Source organism: Aspergillus foveolatus (genome assembly GCF_047715535.1).
Source record: "Aspergillus foveolatus strain CBS 279.81 unplaced genomic scaffold BDW70scaffold_15, whole genome shotgun sequence".
NCBI lineage: Eukaryota > Fungi > Ascomycota > Eurotiomycetes > Eurotiales > Aspergillaceae > Aspergillus > Aspergillus foveolatus.
This window is the reverse complement of record NW_027396079.1, coordinates 332822-347450: the sequence shown is the minus strand read 5'-3', so window position 1 is coordinate 347450 and position 14629 is coordinate 332822. Positions and strand designations below refer to the sequence as shown.

The 14629-nt window shown below is 49.8% G+C and overlaps 5 protein-coding genes across 5 annotated transcripts; 1 reads left to right on the top strand and 4 right to left on the bottom strand.

Annotated features, from left to right (window-relative positions):
- Positions 1-17: 17 nt before the first annotated feature.
- BDW70DRAFT_158643 (DMT family transporter) lies at positions 18-1538 on the bottom strand (the record flags this gene model as incomplete). Its single annotated transcript, XM_073740552.1, has 3 exons — positions 18-277; positions 338-1152; positions 1219-1538. The coding sequence occupies 3 exons, from the start codon at positions 1536-1538 to the stop codon at positions 18-20; spliced, it is 1395 nt and encodes a 464-aa protein (XP_073597475.1).
- Positions 1539-2176: 638 nt separating this feature from the next.
- On the bottom strand, positions 2177-3451 carry BDW70DRAFT_166795 (aldo/keto reductase family protein; the record flags this gene model as incomplete). Its single annotated transcript, XM_073742084.1, has 2 exons — positions 2763-3451; positions 2177-2691 (listed from the first exon to the last, which is right to left on the bottom strand). Exons 1-2 carry the CDS (start codon positions 3295-3297, stop codon positions 2177-2179), a joined length of 1050 nt encoding a protein of 349 aa, XP_073597474.1. The 5' UTR covers positions 3298-3451.
- Positions 3452-3819: 368 nt separating this feature from the next.
- BDW70DRAFT_158641 (tubulin-domain-containing protein) lies at positions 3820-6979 on the top strand (the record flags this gene model as incomplete). The annotated part of the gene is made up of 7 exons (XM_073740551.1): positions 3820-4666; positions 5388-5500; positions 5568-5621; positions 5678-5860; positions 5910-6113; positions 6168-6254; positions 6305-6979. The coding sequence occupies 7 exons, from the start codon at positions 3820-3822 to the stop codon at positions 6977-6979; spliced, it is 2163 nt and encodes a 720-aa protein (XP_073597473.1).
- Positions 6980-10279: 3300 nt separating this feature from the next.
- BDW70DRAFT_25758 (DUF1754 domain-containing protein) lies at positions 10280-11404 on the bottom strand. The gene is made up of 3 exons (XM_073743612.1): positions 11044-11404; positions 10674-10771; positions 10280-10601 (listed from the first exon to the last, which is right to left on the bottom strand). The coding sequence occupies exons 1-3, from the start codon at positions 11344-11346 to the stop codon at positions 10580-10582; spliced, it is 423 nt and encodes a 140-aa protein (XP_073597472.1). The 5' UTR covers positions 11347-11404; the 3' UTR covers positions 10280-10579.
- A 599-nt stretch (positions 11405-12003) lies between these two features.
- On the bottom strand, positions 12004-14324 carry BDW70DRAFT_149180 (uncharacterized protein; the record flags this gene model as incomplete). Its single annotated transcript, XM_073738969.1, has 2 exons — positions 12004-13280; positions 13592-14324. 2 exons carry the CDS (start codon positions 14322-14324, stop codon positions 12004-12006), a joined length of 2010 nt encoding a protein of 669 aa, XP_073597471.1.
- Between the last annotated feature and the right edge of the window lie 305 nt (positions 14325-14629).

Sequence of the window (14629 nt, the reverse complement as noted above, 5' to 3'; positions counted from 1 at the left end):
AAGTAGTATAGATTAGTCTATTCATCACTTTCCGAAACAACGTCATCCTCTTGAATCTTCTGTTTGCGTTCCTCGTTCATCTCCCGGTATGTACTCCAGCTCAGGAGGAAGAACGCTATCATGATCAAAATACCGCCGATAATGGACGCCATGGACAGGGGTTGGCCAGTTCGAAACCAGTCGACGATGGCGACAAGGAAGATGGTGAGGAGAGAAGCCACGGATGAGAGGACAGGTGATGTGAGAGAGATGAGAACTAAGAAGGACCCGGAGAAGGCTGTTGCAAGGGACAAGGCGCATTGTCAGCAATTGGTTGCTCGCGTCACGGGCCATACACCATAAGGACTTATATACACTTCCTTGCTGGGCGGCTGTCTCGCCAGGGCTCCTGTGTAGAGAGGGGGAAACTCACTAGCATTGGCAATGACAGATATCAGAAGCATCCATGCGGCCTCGCCGGTCGGCCAGCGAAACGTTTCAATGCCAAGAATATGGAAGACAGGCAGTGGAATCCAGAGGACAAGAAGGGTAAAGGATCCAATGAGGCTCCCAAATGTGTTGGCGAAGATCATGCTTCGGCCCGCACTTGTACCCTCTGGGGGGCAGGCGAATCTCTTGTACAGCACCTCGTATAAGCCATATAGCACACTGCCGATACCGATGATGACGTTCCCCAGAAGTCGAGACCCTCCTTCATGTTTTACTTCGCCGTCTATGCCCTTCCCGTCGTCTTTACCTCCATATGCAACAATTAGAACCCCTACGATCGCCACGCCCACTGAAAAGACCTTATCTAACCGCAGTTTTTCTTTGAGAAGCGGAATCGAGAACGCATAGGCGAAAAAGGCGGAGCAGTTGTAGATCGCTGTCAAGTCACTGGGCGTTGTCAAATTGACCGCGACATACCATGAACCGCCGGCTACCGTGAGAGCACTCGTCACAAATGCCGTTGTCTTGAGGAGGTAAGGAACTGGTGATCGGCGAGTATCCGAAGTTGGATGTAAATCCTGGGTTTCCACCATTCGGCCTGTTGTCCGAAGCAGATAGAGATGGCGACGCCAAAACGCTTCCCAAAGGAGCTTCCGCTTTTGTAGTCGAAGTATCAAGAGTTGTACCGGCCAGAGGAGGAACCAAGAACCATGTGTAAGATACCTAACCATCCAGAAAATAATCAGTATAAATGCTCAGCCAAGAACGAAGATGTTTTTTTTAACTTACAGCATGCAGTATGGCTTGTCCCACCCCAGATCATGCTGAATGTAAACAGCCGTCTCCGTCTGGACCACAAAACTCGCTAAGCTTAACAGCAAGAATCCCGAAGCTATAAAATACTTCTGGCGGGTCTGCTGTTTCGCAAGCGCGTCAGGGCTTTTACTGCGCATTGTCGATCGTCTCGAGTGGTGAAGCATAGGCCTGCCTTCTACGTCACCGTACCCAAATCCACCAGTTGACATCCGTCCCTGCTGCTCATCGTCGAGCAGCGGTTGATGGGACCGGCCATCAAATGGTCCATGCGAGCTTGTGCGAGTCATAGACATCTCAATATCATTTGAGTTGCGCGACTTGAGAGCCAGATTTGAGTCTCTCCTCTCGTCACCGTCAAACGGTTCCTCGCCGCCTAAAGCCACCTTGTGTTGGTAGTCTCGATATAAATATCGAGAATAGAGCAGGTCACGAATTCAAAGAGCGAAGGGCGCAAGAACTCCTTCCTCGCGAAGGACAAAATCGCATTGAAGGGTCGGAGAACACTTGGAGGACACGAAGGCCGTCAAATTAACGGAGAACCAAATAGGAAAGGCAGGTTAGGTGGCATAAATCGCCATTGAATCAGCAAATATGGTCACACTGCAGCAGATCTCCATCGACCGTTAAAATCCAGTGCAATGGTCGCAAAAGTAGTAGTGGACAGCGCAGCAGTAAGAAGTTCTGGGGAACGGGCTAAATATGGATGGAGATGGAGACTTGCAGGTGCCACTCAGCTGCCTGGCCACGGTGCCTGTGACGATTACTTACTAAGTCCGGTTTAGACGCTCGATTTTGGTTTAGTGAATCGTCACCCCTTTCACGTGACCCGCATTTGCCCCTTTGTACGTACTATATGGCAATCGATGACTTCGATATTTCAAAATCGGTGTATATATTATATGTATGCTTCTAGTTATATCTCTTGTCTCGTCTATGCCTTCGACTTTCGCTTGAACAATGCTTCCTGGGTGTTATATGTATATATGAGATCAAGATGCCAGTAATCCGGAGCGGTCGCTTTCGCAGCCAACCACGCCTTGTCTAGCGCCTCAACTACCTCCTCGGGAAGAGGACCCTTTTGAACGTCTTTGAGGTTGCTTTCTAGTTGATTAAAGTTGCTCACCCCAATAATGATTCCATCTCGACCATCCTTAATGTTGAGCTTAGAATGATGGTGGACCCAACGCAAGGCTGTCTCAGGCAGCGTAAGCCCATGCTTTTGCGCTACAGGCTCGATGATGGACAAGGCTTCGAACGTCGCATCGCGGAAGTACCGTCTCCGGTACAAGCTGCCACTTGCTGCGGTGTCGCTATATCTGCCCTCTGCGGGGACGTCCTTCGTTTTATATTTGCCAGAGAGGATCCCGCCAGCCAAAGGGTTATAAACGACAATATCAATACCGTAACGTTTGCAAGCCGGAATCAACTCAGTCTCGATTGAGCGCGCTTAGATAATTCGTCAGTATGTGTTTCAGTTTGATACAACTCGTCCGGTTAGATTGCCGTCACAAACTCACTGATAGCATTGTACATGGCCTGGTAGATAGTCGGTCGTACCCAGCCTCTCTCATTGCAGAGAGTGACAATCTCTGCAACCTCAAATGCAGTATAGTTGCTCAATCCCAGTTGCACAAACTTGCCCTCTTTGTGCAGCTCGTTGACAGCCTCGAATGTTTCATCGAATGGAACAGACCGGTCAGCTGCGTGTAGGTAGAAGATATCGACCTGGCTTGTCCCGAGCTCCTTCAGAGATGTCTCGAACTTCTCGCGGAGAACATCAGGCTTATGGACACCAGGAGCCACGGGGTAGACTTTTGTCGCGAGAGTTAGACCTCGGTCTTTCCACTTCGCTTCCGCAGTGAACCTTTCTTGGGTTCCTCCAATGTACAACTGCGCAGTATCGACTTCGTTGAAGCCTTGTTGCTGGAAGTAATCCAGGTGCTTGTTGAATTCCTCCAGCGACGTAACTCGACCGCCTTTCGACTCGTCTTTACCATAGGTCATCAACCCAAGGATTACCCTTGGGGCGGGTTTCTGGGCGACGAGGGGCATGTTCTATAATTGTATAGCTGTCTGCAGAGTGCTGAAGAAATGGGTCTGAGTGGGAAGCGATGAAAATGACGACATTCAGAAGAGCTCACTTTCACAGGAAGAAGCAAGCTCTGGGCACTCTAGAAGACAGTTAAAACGGACAAAAGCATGAACAATCAGGAATTTATCCTTTGGCCCTGTGGGCGAGAGCTCAAAGTGGCGGCTCAATAACTCTAGCAGCCATCTACCCCCACATCTCGCGTCATCAAACTAAAGCCGTTTAACTCCGGGAAATGATTTTTGGATGTGTATAGAATGTCCATTGTTCGCAGATAAGTATGATAAATTTATCCATATTGATGCTAGATTTGTTAATGAACTGAAAGTTACTCGGAGTAAGTTGCTCTTGGCCAACAGATGGTCTTGCGGCAGACTGGCTGAGGATGGACAAATCCCACTCTCAGCAACATTCCTCCATCTGAACCCCGCCACAACTCTGCTCATGGCCGCAAACCAGTTGGACCCCGATACTCACCAAACATCATGGCATCAATCAGCGGACCACGATTCTCAATTTTAGTTATCAATCCAAATACCTCTACTCATATGACCAGTGCACTGGTCCCCATTCTAGACAACCTTGGGTATACAGACGTCCACTTCGACTACTTCACAGCTCCGCAGTCTGAGACCGTTACACTCCCCGATGGCCGAGTCATTCACGGCATACCCAGCATAAATTCGGGAGAAGACTCAGTTGTATCCGCACTCCACTGCCGGCCATTTGTGGAACCGCTAGTCGAAAAGTACGATGGGTTCCTAGTCGCATGCTATTCAGCGCATCCACTTGTCGGAATGCTTAGAGAAGCTATTGAAAAGCTGGAAGATGCAGCTTTACTAGAGCTCGGGCCGACGGCGAACACAAAAAAGAAGTTCGTGACCGGAATCTTCGAAGGAAGCATTGTAACCTCTCTATCACTGGTCAGCTCTTTCCAACTTACCTGGGACGGAGGGTTCGGCAAATCGCAAGCTAAGGACACTTTTGGTATCGTTACTACTGGGAGTAGCTGGAAGGTCGAGCTCAGCAACGCTGTTTCGGATATGCTTGTCAATTCCGGTAATCATAAAGGCTCCTCCAGTCGGTTCGCTGGCGTGGAAACCACAGGACTCACGGCTGTCGAATTGCATACTACTCCTCCTGAAGAAGTACGAAGAAGGATTATTGAGGCTACCGAAAGATTAATCAAAGCAAATTCACGACCTGTCAGTGCGATCTGCTTGGGATGCGCTGGTATGGCCGGCATGGAGGAAGCGGTACGGGAAGGCTGCATCAAAGCATATGGCCGCAAGCAAGGCAGTCGAGTCAAGATAGTTGATGGCGTCGTGTCTGGTGCAGGGATGCTCGTCACGGCATGCAAAGCTGGCTTCTGAGACGAGCTATTTTCTCAGTGTATCAGGGCAGATTAATGGCCCCCGGGCGCCAGAGGGGGTAATCCAGCTTGCTTGAATTTCAGAACCACCGACATGTAAGCACCATGATATGCGCTGTTCGTGCCGGGCGTCGGGACATAGCAATGTGGGCTCTTCAAGACAGGAAGAGCCCATAAAAGGTTTTCTATACTTGTTATATTCATACTGAGCTCTGAACTAGGAAGATTTTGGTTGAATCACTGCTCATTTTTTCTAGCACACAGTGAATTGTATTAAAACAGGTTCCTATGTTTATCTCGTCCGTTGTCGTGGTGGTGAAGCAGCAGCAAACGAAGGTGCGTCATTTTAAAGTTCGTTGCGGCCTTAGGCCCCACACCTGTAAGGTCTATCTACGGCGTACAAAGGAACGCGCTACGCGTTGATTATCACCTCGACTTCTCTTAAGGCAAGCAAGAAAGATGCCTAGGTATATCCTCCAAAACTTTTCAACAGGCGCACTTCCTCTCCAATTATACTAACTCCTGTCTAGAGAGATTATCACAATCCAAGCCGGCCAATGCGGCAATAACGGTGCGAAACCCGCAACCTGAGCGATCCATCCCGAGACCCCTCTTCCGCAACCAGGAATGCAGCCCATTCGGGCCATTGCCGCACAATATGCTGACGGAATAATCTTGCAGTTGGTAGTCAGTTTTGGCAACAGCTATGTCTCGAGCACGGAATCAGTCAGGATGGAAACTTGGAGGAGTTTGCGACAGAAGGCGGCGATCGCAAAGATGTCTTCTTCTACCAGGTGTGTAGACTACCGTGTGTGTTGAACGGGAAGTCCTTGGTTTAAATATTAACAGGGTTGGCTTTAGAGTGACGATACACGATATATTCCCCGGGCAATTCTACTAGACCTGGAACCGAGGGTATGATACTCATCTGCGAAGCGTTGCGGACAACGAGCTGAAGCTACTCTGACCAGGTCCTGAACGGCATTCAATCCGGTCCATACAAGAACATCTACAATCCAGAAAACTTCTTCATAGGGCAACAGGGTATCGGTGCTGGGAATAATTGGGGCGCTGGATATGCCGCCGGTGAGGTCGTCCAGGAGGAGGTCTTCGACATGATTGACCGGGAGGCGGATGGAAGTGACTCTCTAGAGGTAAAGCTCCGGAGAGTAACGGCCTGAGACTTTGTTAACACTGGAGCAGGGCTTCATGTTTTTACACTCGATCGCCGGAGGAACTGGTTCAGGGCTGGGAAGTTTCCTTCTAGAGCGCATGAACGACCGATTTCCGAAGAAGTTGATACAGACATACTCTGTCTTCCCGGATACCCAAGCTGCAGATGTCGTGGTCAACCCGTATAACAGTCTCCTTGCCATGCGACGGTTAACGCAGAACGCCGACTCTGTTGTAAGCCAATGGTGCTTGAATTATTGTCGTCCCATACGCTCACCCATTGTTTAGGTTGTTCTAGATAACGCCGCGCTGTCGAGAATTGTTGCGGACAGATTACATGTGCAAGAACCTTCCTTCCAGCAGACGAACCGCCTCGTATGTTTCCTTATAGAAAGGCGCTGAAGGTCCTTGCTGACGATCTATAGGTGTCTACTGTTATGTCTGCTTCGACCACCACGCTCCGATACCCCGGTTATATGCATAATGACCTCGTCGGGATAATCGCATCCCTCATTCCCACGCCACGCAGCCATTTCCTACTCACTTCATACACGCCTTTTACGGGAGACAATATCGATCAGGCCAAGACGGTCCGAAAAACAACCGTTCTGGATGTCATGCGCCGTCTGCTGCAGCCCAAGAACCGGATGGTCTCGATCAACCCCAGCAAGTCCAGCTGCTACATTAGCATCCTCAACATAATCCAGGGTGAGGCGGACCCAACGGACGTGCACAAATCGCTGCTCCGTATTCGCGAACGACGCCTAGCGTCGTTTATCCCTTGGGGTCCTGCTAGTATTCAGGTGGCCTTAACGAAAAAATCTCCATACATTCAAAACACACACCGAGTCAGTGGCTTAATGCTGGCAAACCACACTTCTGTTGCCACATTATTTAAGCGAATCGTTCAGCAATACGACCGTCTGCGAAAACGGAATGCTTTCTTAGAACAATACAAGAAAGAAGCCCCATTCCAAGACGGCCTCGATGAGTTTGATGAAGCTCGGGCAGTGGTAATGGATCTTGTTGGGGAGTATGAGGCGGCAGAACGAGAAAACTACCTCGACCCAGATGCGGGAAAGGATGAAGTTGGAGTATAAAGGGTTCTCACAGTTCATTTCCTTTGTTTCTTTTTCAACTCATGACTCTAAGAATGACCCGGTGTATTCTGAGAAGGAAACGGCGTTTTCTTTATATTCTAGTGTCAACGTCCTCTTTGTGTTTAGCTCCCATACTTAGCACCAGAGTACTATATCAGGAAAAATGGGAAAAATTTTTCAAACTCTAAGCGAGGATTTCCTTGTGCTGGTCGCGGGGACGTCTCCAGCCACGGGTGGAGATGATATCAAGCTCGCAAGAAACGCCCACCGCAGTCATTCGAAGCGCAGCTGTGTGAAGAGCTGCTGCACGTATTGTTTCCCCACAATGTCTGCTGTCCATACGTTGTTCTGGGCTTAGATATCTTCGGTTGTCAGATGGCCCACCTCCGCGTTTTGGGGTAGAGTTTTAACGACGATCATCTCGGCCGCAGTCCGCTCGTTGCGCCGAAATGGATGTGTTACAATAGCCGCTACAATGGCATATAATTAAGCCCGGATACAATGTTTCTTAAATGCTTGTCATCCTCTAAAGAACTTGAAGTGGACCGATCAGTTGCTGGTGAGTCATTGACAGCTCAGAGAAGTGGACACATTCGTTTCCGTCGACGCGCAGAAGCTTGGACATTCGTGCATGCAGAATACGTATCTATGTACTCCGTAGGCTGTGGAGAATACATTCCGAATGAGTCGAGGACACGACATGAAAATTGGCGCAGCTCTCGGTTGATGCCAGATGGTGCAGTGAAGTGAGGTAGGTGAGGTGCAGTCCGCAGTTGCCGGGCCCAGTCAAAAATCGGGATTCACTGGTTAGTCTTAGCGCCATTTCCGAGCAGATAACCTCTGAACGTCTGAAGAATATCCACCTCCAACTGCTGCATGTTCCCTTTGGCACCCGGGTTGGGGAGGATCCGATTAGTTGACTCTAGACAATGGTGGCCCAACTTTTACCCAGAATTCTAATTTCAACTACCCCGGAGTACAAAGTACATGAAGCCAGCCGCCGAAGTCACCCTGCGGACTGGATAGCTGTACTCCACGGCCGGCCTTGGGGATCGGAAATCCCACTAGACCTCCTTAAATGATTTTATTACTGGAAGCTGGATCGAGCTCAACTGGCGAGCCTGCAGCCAGCACAATCTAACTGAGCGCAGCACAGACAGCAGATGGGCCGATCTGCAGCGCGCCCTGTGCGTTGGTGGTGTGCGACTGCAACTCATCCATGATCCGACGTCCTACTTTCTGTGCTCCGCGTTGTTGGTCAAAAGGTACCGCACAGATAAAGCTCCAAGCATGACAATGTGACTCTCTAGAGTGTTAGGTATCTCTCGGTATCCTCGACTCTCGAATCTTGAGGTGGGACGGCTATGCACTCAGCTGACGGAAGGGATTCCGCAGGCTGCGATCTACCGTGAACCGATCCATGTGACTACTAGTTCGCAAGTCTCAACCAGGGGATTGGGAGTCGTCAACCGACGACCAAGTCACCTGTTCCTATCAACGATCCTTTTTAATAGTCAAATCGATTATGGGTTGATTATTTGCGGGGAGACGGTTAGTTAAACCCAGATGCATATTGCACGGACAGTGGCTTGACCGCGAGCTGAGTACCTGGATATTGCGTGCATCGCACTGATTAGTGGCAGGGTTGGTGCATTGCAGCGGTTCGGTTGCGAATCTTGTACAGAGTCGACTAGAGTAGACTAGAATTGGCTCATTCTCCTTTCGGTTCCTGTGATAGTGGCACTTGCGACAATATTCAGTCAGAAGTTGGTGGCAGCATGACGACATTGAAAGGGGAACGGCTAAAGTTTGGGAGACTTGACACGTAACTATGGACAAGGACAGTTGATCGTCAACCACCACCATCACGACGTCGTAAACTATGTCGTACCCTCCGCGAAGGTAATGAGGCGCCGGCAAGGCTAGGTTGGAGCCTGCCTTAGGTATCGCTAATGCTACCACCCCCAGCAACATAGTCTGGGTCAAGACCGATTAATAAAGCAGCGAAGATTCAGGATGAAGCGCCCCAGGCGAGACGTGGAAACTTCCAGCGCTCCACCTTTGAATCTAGTAATCTAATAATACTCTCTCACTGTCGGCGGCGATCCCTTTTGACTCAGCCGGGCCTCCATGAGGCGATTCCGTATAAATTGACTTTGCGCTGCTCTCGCCGCTGCCCTTTTCTGTCTCCTTGCCATTCTTTGTCTTCCTGTTGCCTCCGACCTTCACCCGGTTCCAGAGTCCGCTAATTAACTCTCGTATATATACCGCTCTCCTCCAGATATCTCTTCCATTCTTTCCATCCTCCCTATCTTCTTCATACTATCTGTTCCTTATCCGGCCGGCCTCCTTATCTGCCTCGCGGCCTCGCCTCCCCCAACTTACCTCGCCCTTGTGACCGATCCTCTCCTAGTCACCTCACCATTTGCTCTTACCACGTCATCTTTCGGTTCTCAATAGTCCGCTCATCATATCGTCAACTTGACCTGGGCGGTAACACTTTGAAACTTTACAACCACTTCTCCAACTCAACCACCAACTGAGCCAACACATCATCTCCGCACCGCTAGCCGATTTCGGCGCCGTCGCCCTCGTACCATTTCGTTATCCGGACCATTCCTTTCCTTCCTCTCGCCACCACCGCCCAACATGGCTCCACGCAAGCCCCGTTGCAACTTCAAGGAATGCAAGGAAGCCGCCCAGCGCATCGTTGGCGACTGCAGCTTTTGCAACGGCCACTTCTGCTCTAAACATCGAATGCTCGAAGCCCATTCCTGTACCGGTCTCGAGGACTGCAAGAAGGAATCCCATGCACGGAATGCGGATAAACTCAACAGCGAGCGGACTCAGGTTATCAAGGGTGTATAGAGTGGCGCGGCCCGGATTCGTCGACTCGCCTTGGCCTTCCCAGTCACTTGAGCTGTGACTACCTTCACCGCTACACTACGCTGCAGCCAATATGTTATGTTTCCTGCCTTTTCATCTTGTCTTTGAGCATTCTTAGTTCTGGGTTGGGGCATCTACTTTCTACTTCTTACTTTCCGCATCAAATGCGCGGCGTTAGACCAGTGGAGTTGAGTTGATTTTTGGTTATTTCTCGGCATGACCGGGTTCCTGGGATCTGGTGGTTTATTGACATCCTGTATAGTCGATGGCTGCCTGATGGCAAGACTCCTAATGGATTGGGGGTGAATTTTTGGTCTCAATTATGGACTTATCATCGTGTCCATTGGCGTGTCACATAGCCAGCGGGTAATAGGTACATAAACTGCATACTCTCGGCCTATCATCTTTCTATCCTTCCGTAAATGTTCCTAGTAAGTCAAGAGCGACTGAAGCGCCGTCAAGGGCGTAGCCAGCATTATCCCTCCGTCAGCCAGTAAGCGTGCAGAACGTAGCCGGCTCCATCCCAGCACGCGAAAGCTCAATCAGGCCGGATGCTCCAGCCCACTGGGCAAACTATTGAGCCATCTTCCCATCCCCAACGGGATACGTACAGACAAGCTGAACCGGAATGTCGGTCCAGGAGTCGTGCTCCGTACAAATTAGCACCCGTAAACGTGGTTCAACGACCGTAAACGCCCCGTCTCGCCCACGCCCTTAACCAGGACCAATCTTCGGCCTGAACGATAGTTAGCATCCATCATTGTAGTTAAGAGCCAAGGAAGAGAAGCTGGCGAGTCTAAAAACGTACATATCGTGATGCTCACTCAACCTGCTAAGGTACTTATTCAGCTCCTCGACTCGCTCCTTATGGGTCTTGACGCCCTCGCGCTTTAGACGCTCTTGTATCTACACACGTCCATCAGTATCAGCATGTGTGTAGCCGTTACTGGAAATCGATCGTTGAGAAACAGCCCAGGGGTAAGTAAGGCAGGATAAGGCAGGTCTATTACAGCCCAGCCAAAAAGCAAATACACCAGATGAGAAGAAATGATGAGATAGAGCAAAAGTACTTCTCTCTCATACTGAGGAAGATCGATATGGGCGAGAGGGAAGGGAAAAAAATATGGAAGTGTCGGTGATCTGGGGACAATGTGCGCAATGGGTGCAATGCAACATACCCGTTTCCTCCTCATTTCCTCATGTTTCCTCTCAGCCTCCGTCTTCGCAGGCTGCGTTGGTGTCGATGTCCCTGTGGAATGGGATCCATCCTCCCCCTCTGCACCATTGGATACCGATCTTGCGCGCTCCTCAGCAGCGGCATCCTCGCTCCGTTGCTCCTCCACCTTTTCACCAGTACCAGTAGTGGCAACGGTGCCAGCCGAAGAGGTCTTCTTGCTCTTCTTCTTCTTCACCCGGCCATCGCTCACCTTAGAGCCCTTGAGTTTGAGCTTCCCGCCTCCACCAGTGGAGTATTCGTCCATGACGACGTGACACCTTCAGGTCCGTGATCGATTTGGTTATAGAATAATTAAGCCCGAGGTTGGCGCAAGTCCACTGCAATGCGGACTGAATGGGTGTGGCGCTGATGCCGCTTTAAGTCAAATGTGTGTCATGTGACTTCGATCTACAGTGCAGGTAGGCTCTTCGGAGTATACGGATTAAGGCTAGCTTCTGGACAACCCATGCTACCGTTTCTGGATTACTGCAATGGCACTGCTTGGTACAGATGCTGTTAGGATTTATTTGTTTGAGGTACGTAGAGTAAGGCATTGGCTCTAGAGGAGACATGAGTCCGCTAAAGCTGCTTGTATATTTATTAAATCACCGATCTATGTATGAGCTCCGTTGAAGTTTTCTCTTGTTACATCGTGATAATCACTTCGGTATTATTCATGAAAGGCCTACAGAAGGCAATGCAGCTATTTCACCCCGGGCACATAGTTTACGGGGTATAGCCTAATCATATCTCTGCCTGTCATTCTCGGGTCTAGGTCTGGTACTGGTAATGTTTGGCGATCATGGCGAAACAATACATCAGACCATTAGCCGTTTTGTTTCATTTAGCATTCTAGTCATCTCCATATAGTTCCGTTACTCGTCAGTCCATTTTATTTCACGATGACTGCACATAGTAGCCACTAATCGAAGGGAATCGGACGCAGGCTTGAACCGCCACCCATTCGTTTTCGCATTTCTTGTCCTGCAGCCACAGTGCTCGGCACCTTGATGCCACAGCAATCGCCAAACCAATCTAGATGCTGACTGTGGTCGTGCACATGGCTATGGCCATGCGCATGCGTATGCTCGTCATCCTCTTCGGCTTCACCTTCACCCATACCCGGTTCAGCGGGAAGCAAACTTCCAAACAAAAAGTGCTGCATAATAGGGAGTTTCCCCAATACCTCCTTGACAAACATCTTTTTCATTCCACTTTCAATCTTAGTCCAGTTCTTTGCGCCGGAGATATCGTCCAGCATGGGACTGTGCCACCGTAGCCCTTTCACTGTCTTAACACTATCCACCCACCGCACTTGATCAAGGTACAGATATCGATCCCCTTCCTCGTCGAGTATAGCAGTATTATGAATCGCCAACGGCGTGATATAAGGGTGCCCAACAAGCTGCGCAGCACCGAACAAAAACGGCAAGAAGTGATAATCATCTAGACCCCAGACACCATGCGAACCAGCAGGCTCAAGGTAATACGTCGACTGAACCTCCCGCATAAGCCGCATATACCGCACATAGACGTGGAAAACGATCGCCTCAAAATCCGGCTCTGAGAAGAGACCTAGCTGGCGCAGACATAGCAGCCACATCATGAAGTTCAGTTCATGTCCAGATCCATAATCTAGTCTGTCACGCGACCCCAGCGAGTGAATCAGGTATGTGGATATCTCGTTAACAGCGGCTGCGTCCCCGATCCCTAGGATGTCTCTGAGCCATGCTGGGCTTTGGGCGGCGACGTCGTCGAACAAATCGCGGAAGGCAGGGTTGCCAAACCGAGAGCCACCTTGATCAATGGATGGGTGTCTCTCAACAAGCGTGCTGATGTTGTCTACCACTGAGAGGATTTTCGAAATGTTGGGCGAGCAGCCGGCTTCTGCGTTTGCCTCTGGTGCTGCGCGACCCCGCACTGAATCGGAGAGCCCGAAGATGAAGGCGAGAACGAGTGTATAAGTAGACGAGGAGAGGAATGTTTCATGGTCATTTTTGGAAAGGATTCGGCGGACAGGCCGCGAGTAGCTGTGGGAGGTCAAATCTGGCGGTTTTGAGAGCGAAGGGGTGACGGGAGCTGGTTCTCTAGGGGATTGCGTTTTTGCTCTAGCTGCTCGGAGTTCTGACAGCTTTTGTGAAAGGTCGATCTTTGGTTTTGGAGACCGATTCGTATTTGAGGCCATCTTGAAGTTCAGTACTCAGTTATATGGTGTATATGGTGTATACCAGTTGTTAGTATGGTAAAATCCCTAATGATGTCAAATCTGCTGGGCGGGGACACGGCCGTGGTCCGATGGGTGGAGCCTCAATTGCGGTTAGCGTTTATAGCTTGTAGAGGGTGCTCTATCGACGGTTGCATACTCACTATGATGCCTCGTCGCTTATTCTATGAAAAATCTGCTACTGTGCCTCAAGTTTTATTTTCCGATCTGTGTTAACATTTATATGTATTGGCATAGTGGCACAAAAAATAGTCTACATACGGTCACTTCTTATCTTTCATTTCACCCCTCTCCCTTACTATATTGGCTATGCATTTTCCAACATCCGTCCCTAACTTCTCAAACCCATTAATAACACCTTCTCGGTCGCCCTGACCCATCTCCTGACTCATTTTGAATTTTCCCTGTAAGCGATCAATGGTAATCTCAATCCCGATGATGTTCTTCTTCAGGAGCTCAACATAGGAAACAGGTGCATCAGACACCTGCCATGGCGAAGAATATTTCATGATCGACGTTTCACACTGGTGCGACAGCTCCTCGATTTGCTTTTGCAAGAAGGTCATCGTCTCTTCGGATTTGGAGTCGCAATAGATACGGATCTTGCCATATGCCTGCGCAGCGGCATAGTTCCAGGTGGGAACGACCTTCCCAGTAGCGGGCTTGGTTTCGGTGTAGAATTTCGGAGTCACATAATGATGGTTTGGTCCGTTAAAGAGCACCAGGACCTCGTCTGACAGTTCGAGGCTTGTGCTGCCTTGCTCTTGTTGCGCCGTCAAGGCTTCCATGAGTGCTTTTGCTTGGGGGTTTTGCTTTGCCATGTGACCGCGTAGTACTCCATTTGAGAGACTGCCATCGGATGTCTCTGGAACATCCAGCACAAATGGAATATGGCTCGATTGGATAAGGGGATATAGGGGTGATTTGATAGCAGTTGTGAGAATTCCCAGAGGGTTGTCCCGGATAAGTTGCTGGAGTATGGATATCTGGGCTTCTGCGTGGACGGCTCGTAGATACATATTGATTGGAATGTAAGACAGTCCTTACTGGCTCTGAAAGAATGCCTGAGATATGACCATGGCCCTTTTATAACAAGCCACGGAGCGTCACGACCATAGCCTACTATCTCAAGGTACCTAGTTTTGTTAGCCGTTTGGCACCCTCAATCGGGCGTGTATGATTGGCAGAAAGAGCCGAAAAATCGTCGCCGAACTGCTCCAAACGGAAAGGTCAACCGGTCGGGTAGACCCCGCTTGGAGGCAACCTGTCAGACTCGGACAGGATGGTCAAGATGACTGCGAGAACATCAAATCTCCGAGATCGT

What these genes read in the sequence shown, in the direction of transcription:
- BDW70DRAFT_25758 (XM_073743612.1), bottom strand. Translation starts at nt 11,346, where the DNA reads ATGGACGAATACTCCACTGGTGGAGGCGGGAAGCTCAAACTCAAGGGC. An exon ending in AGGAAATGAGGAGGAAACGG is followed by an intron (nt 10,772 to 11,043) that starts GTATGTTGCATT and finishes GGACGTGTGTAG; the next exon opens with ATACAAGAGCGTCTAAAGCG. An exon ending in TTGAGTGAGCATCACGATAT is followed by an intron (nt 10,602 to 10,673) that starts GTACGTTTTTAG and finishes ACTATCGTTCAG; the next exon opens with GCCGAAGATTGGTCCTGGTT.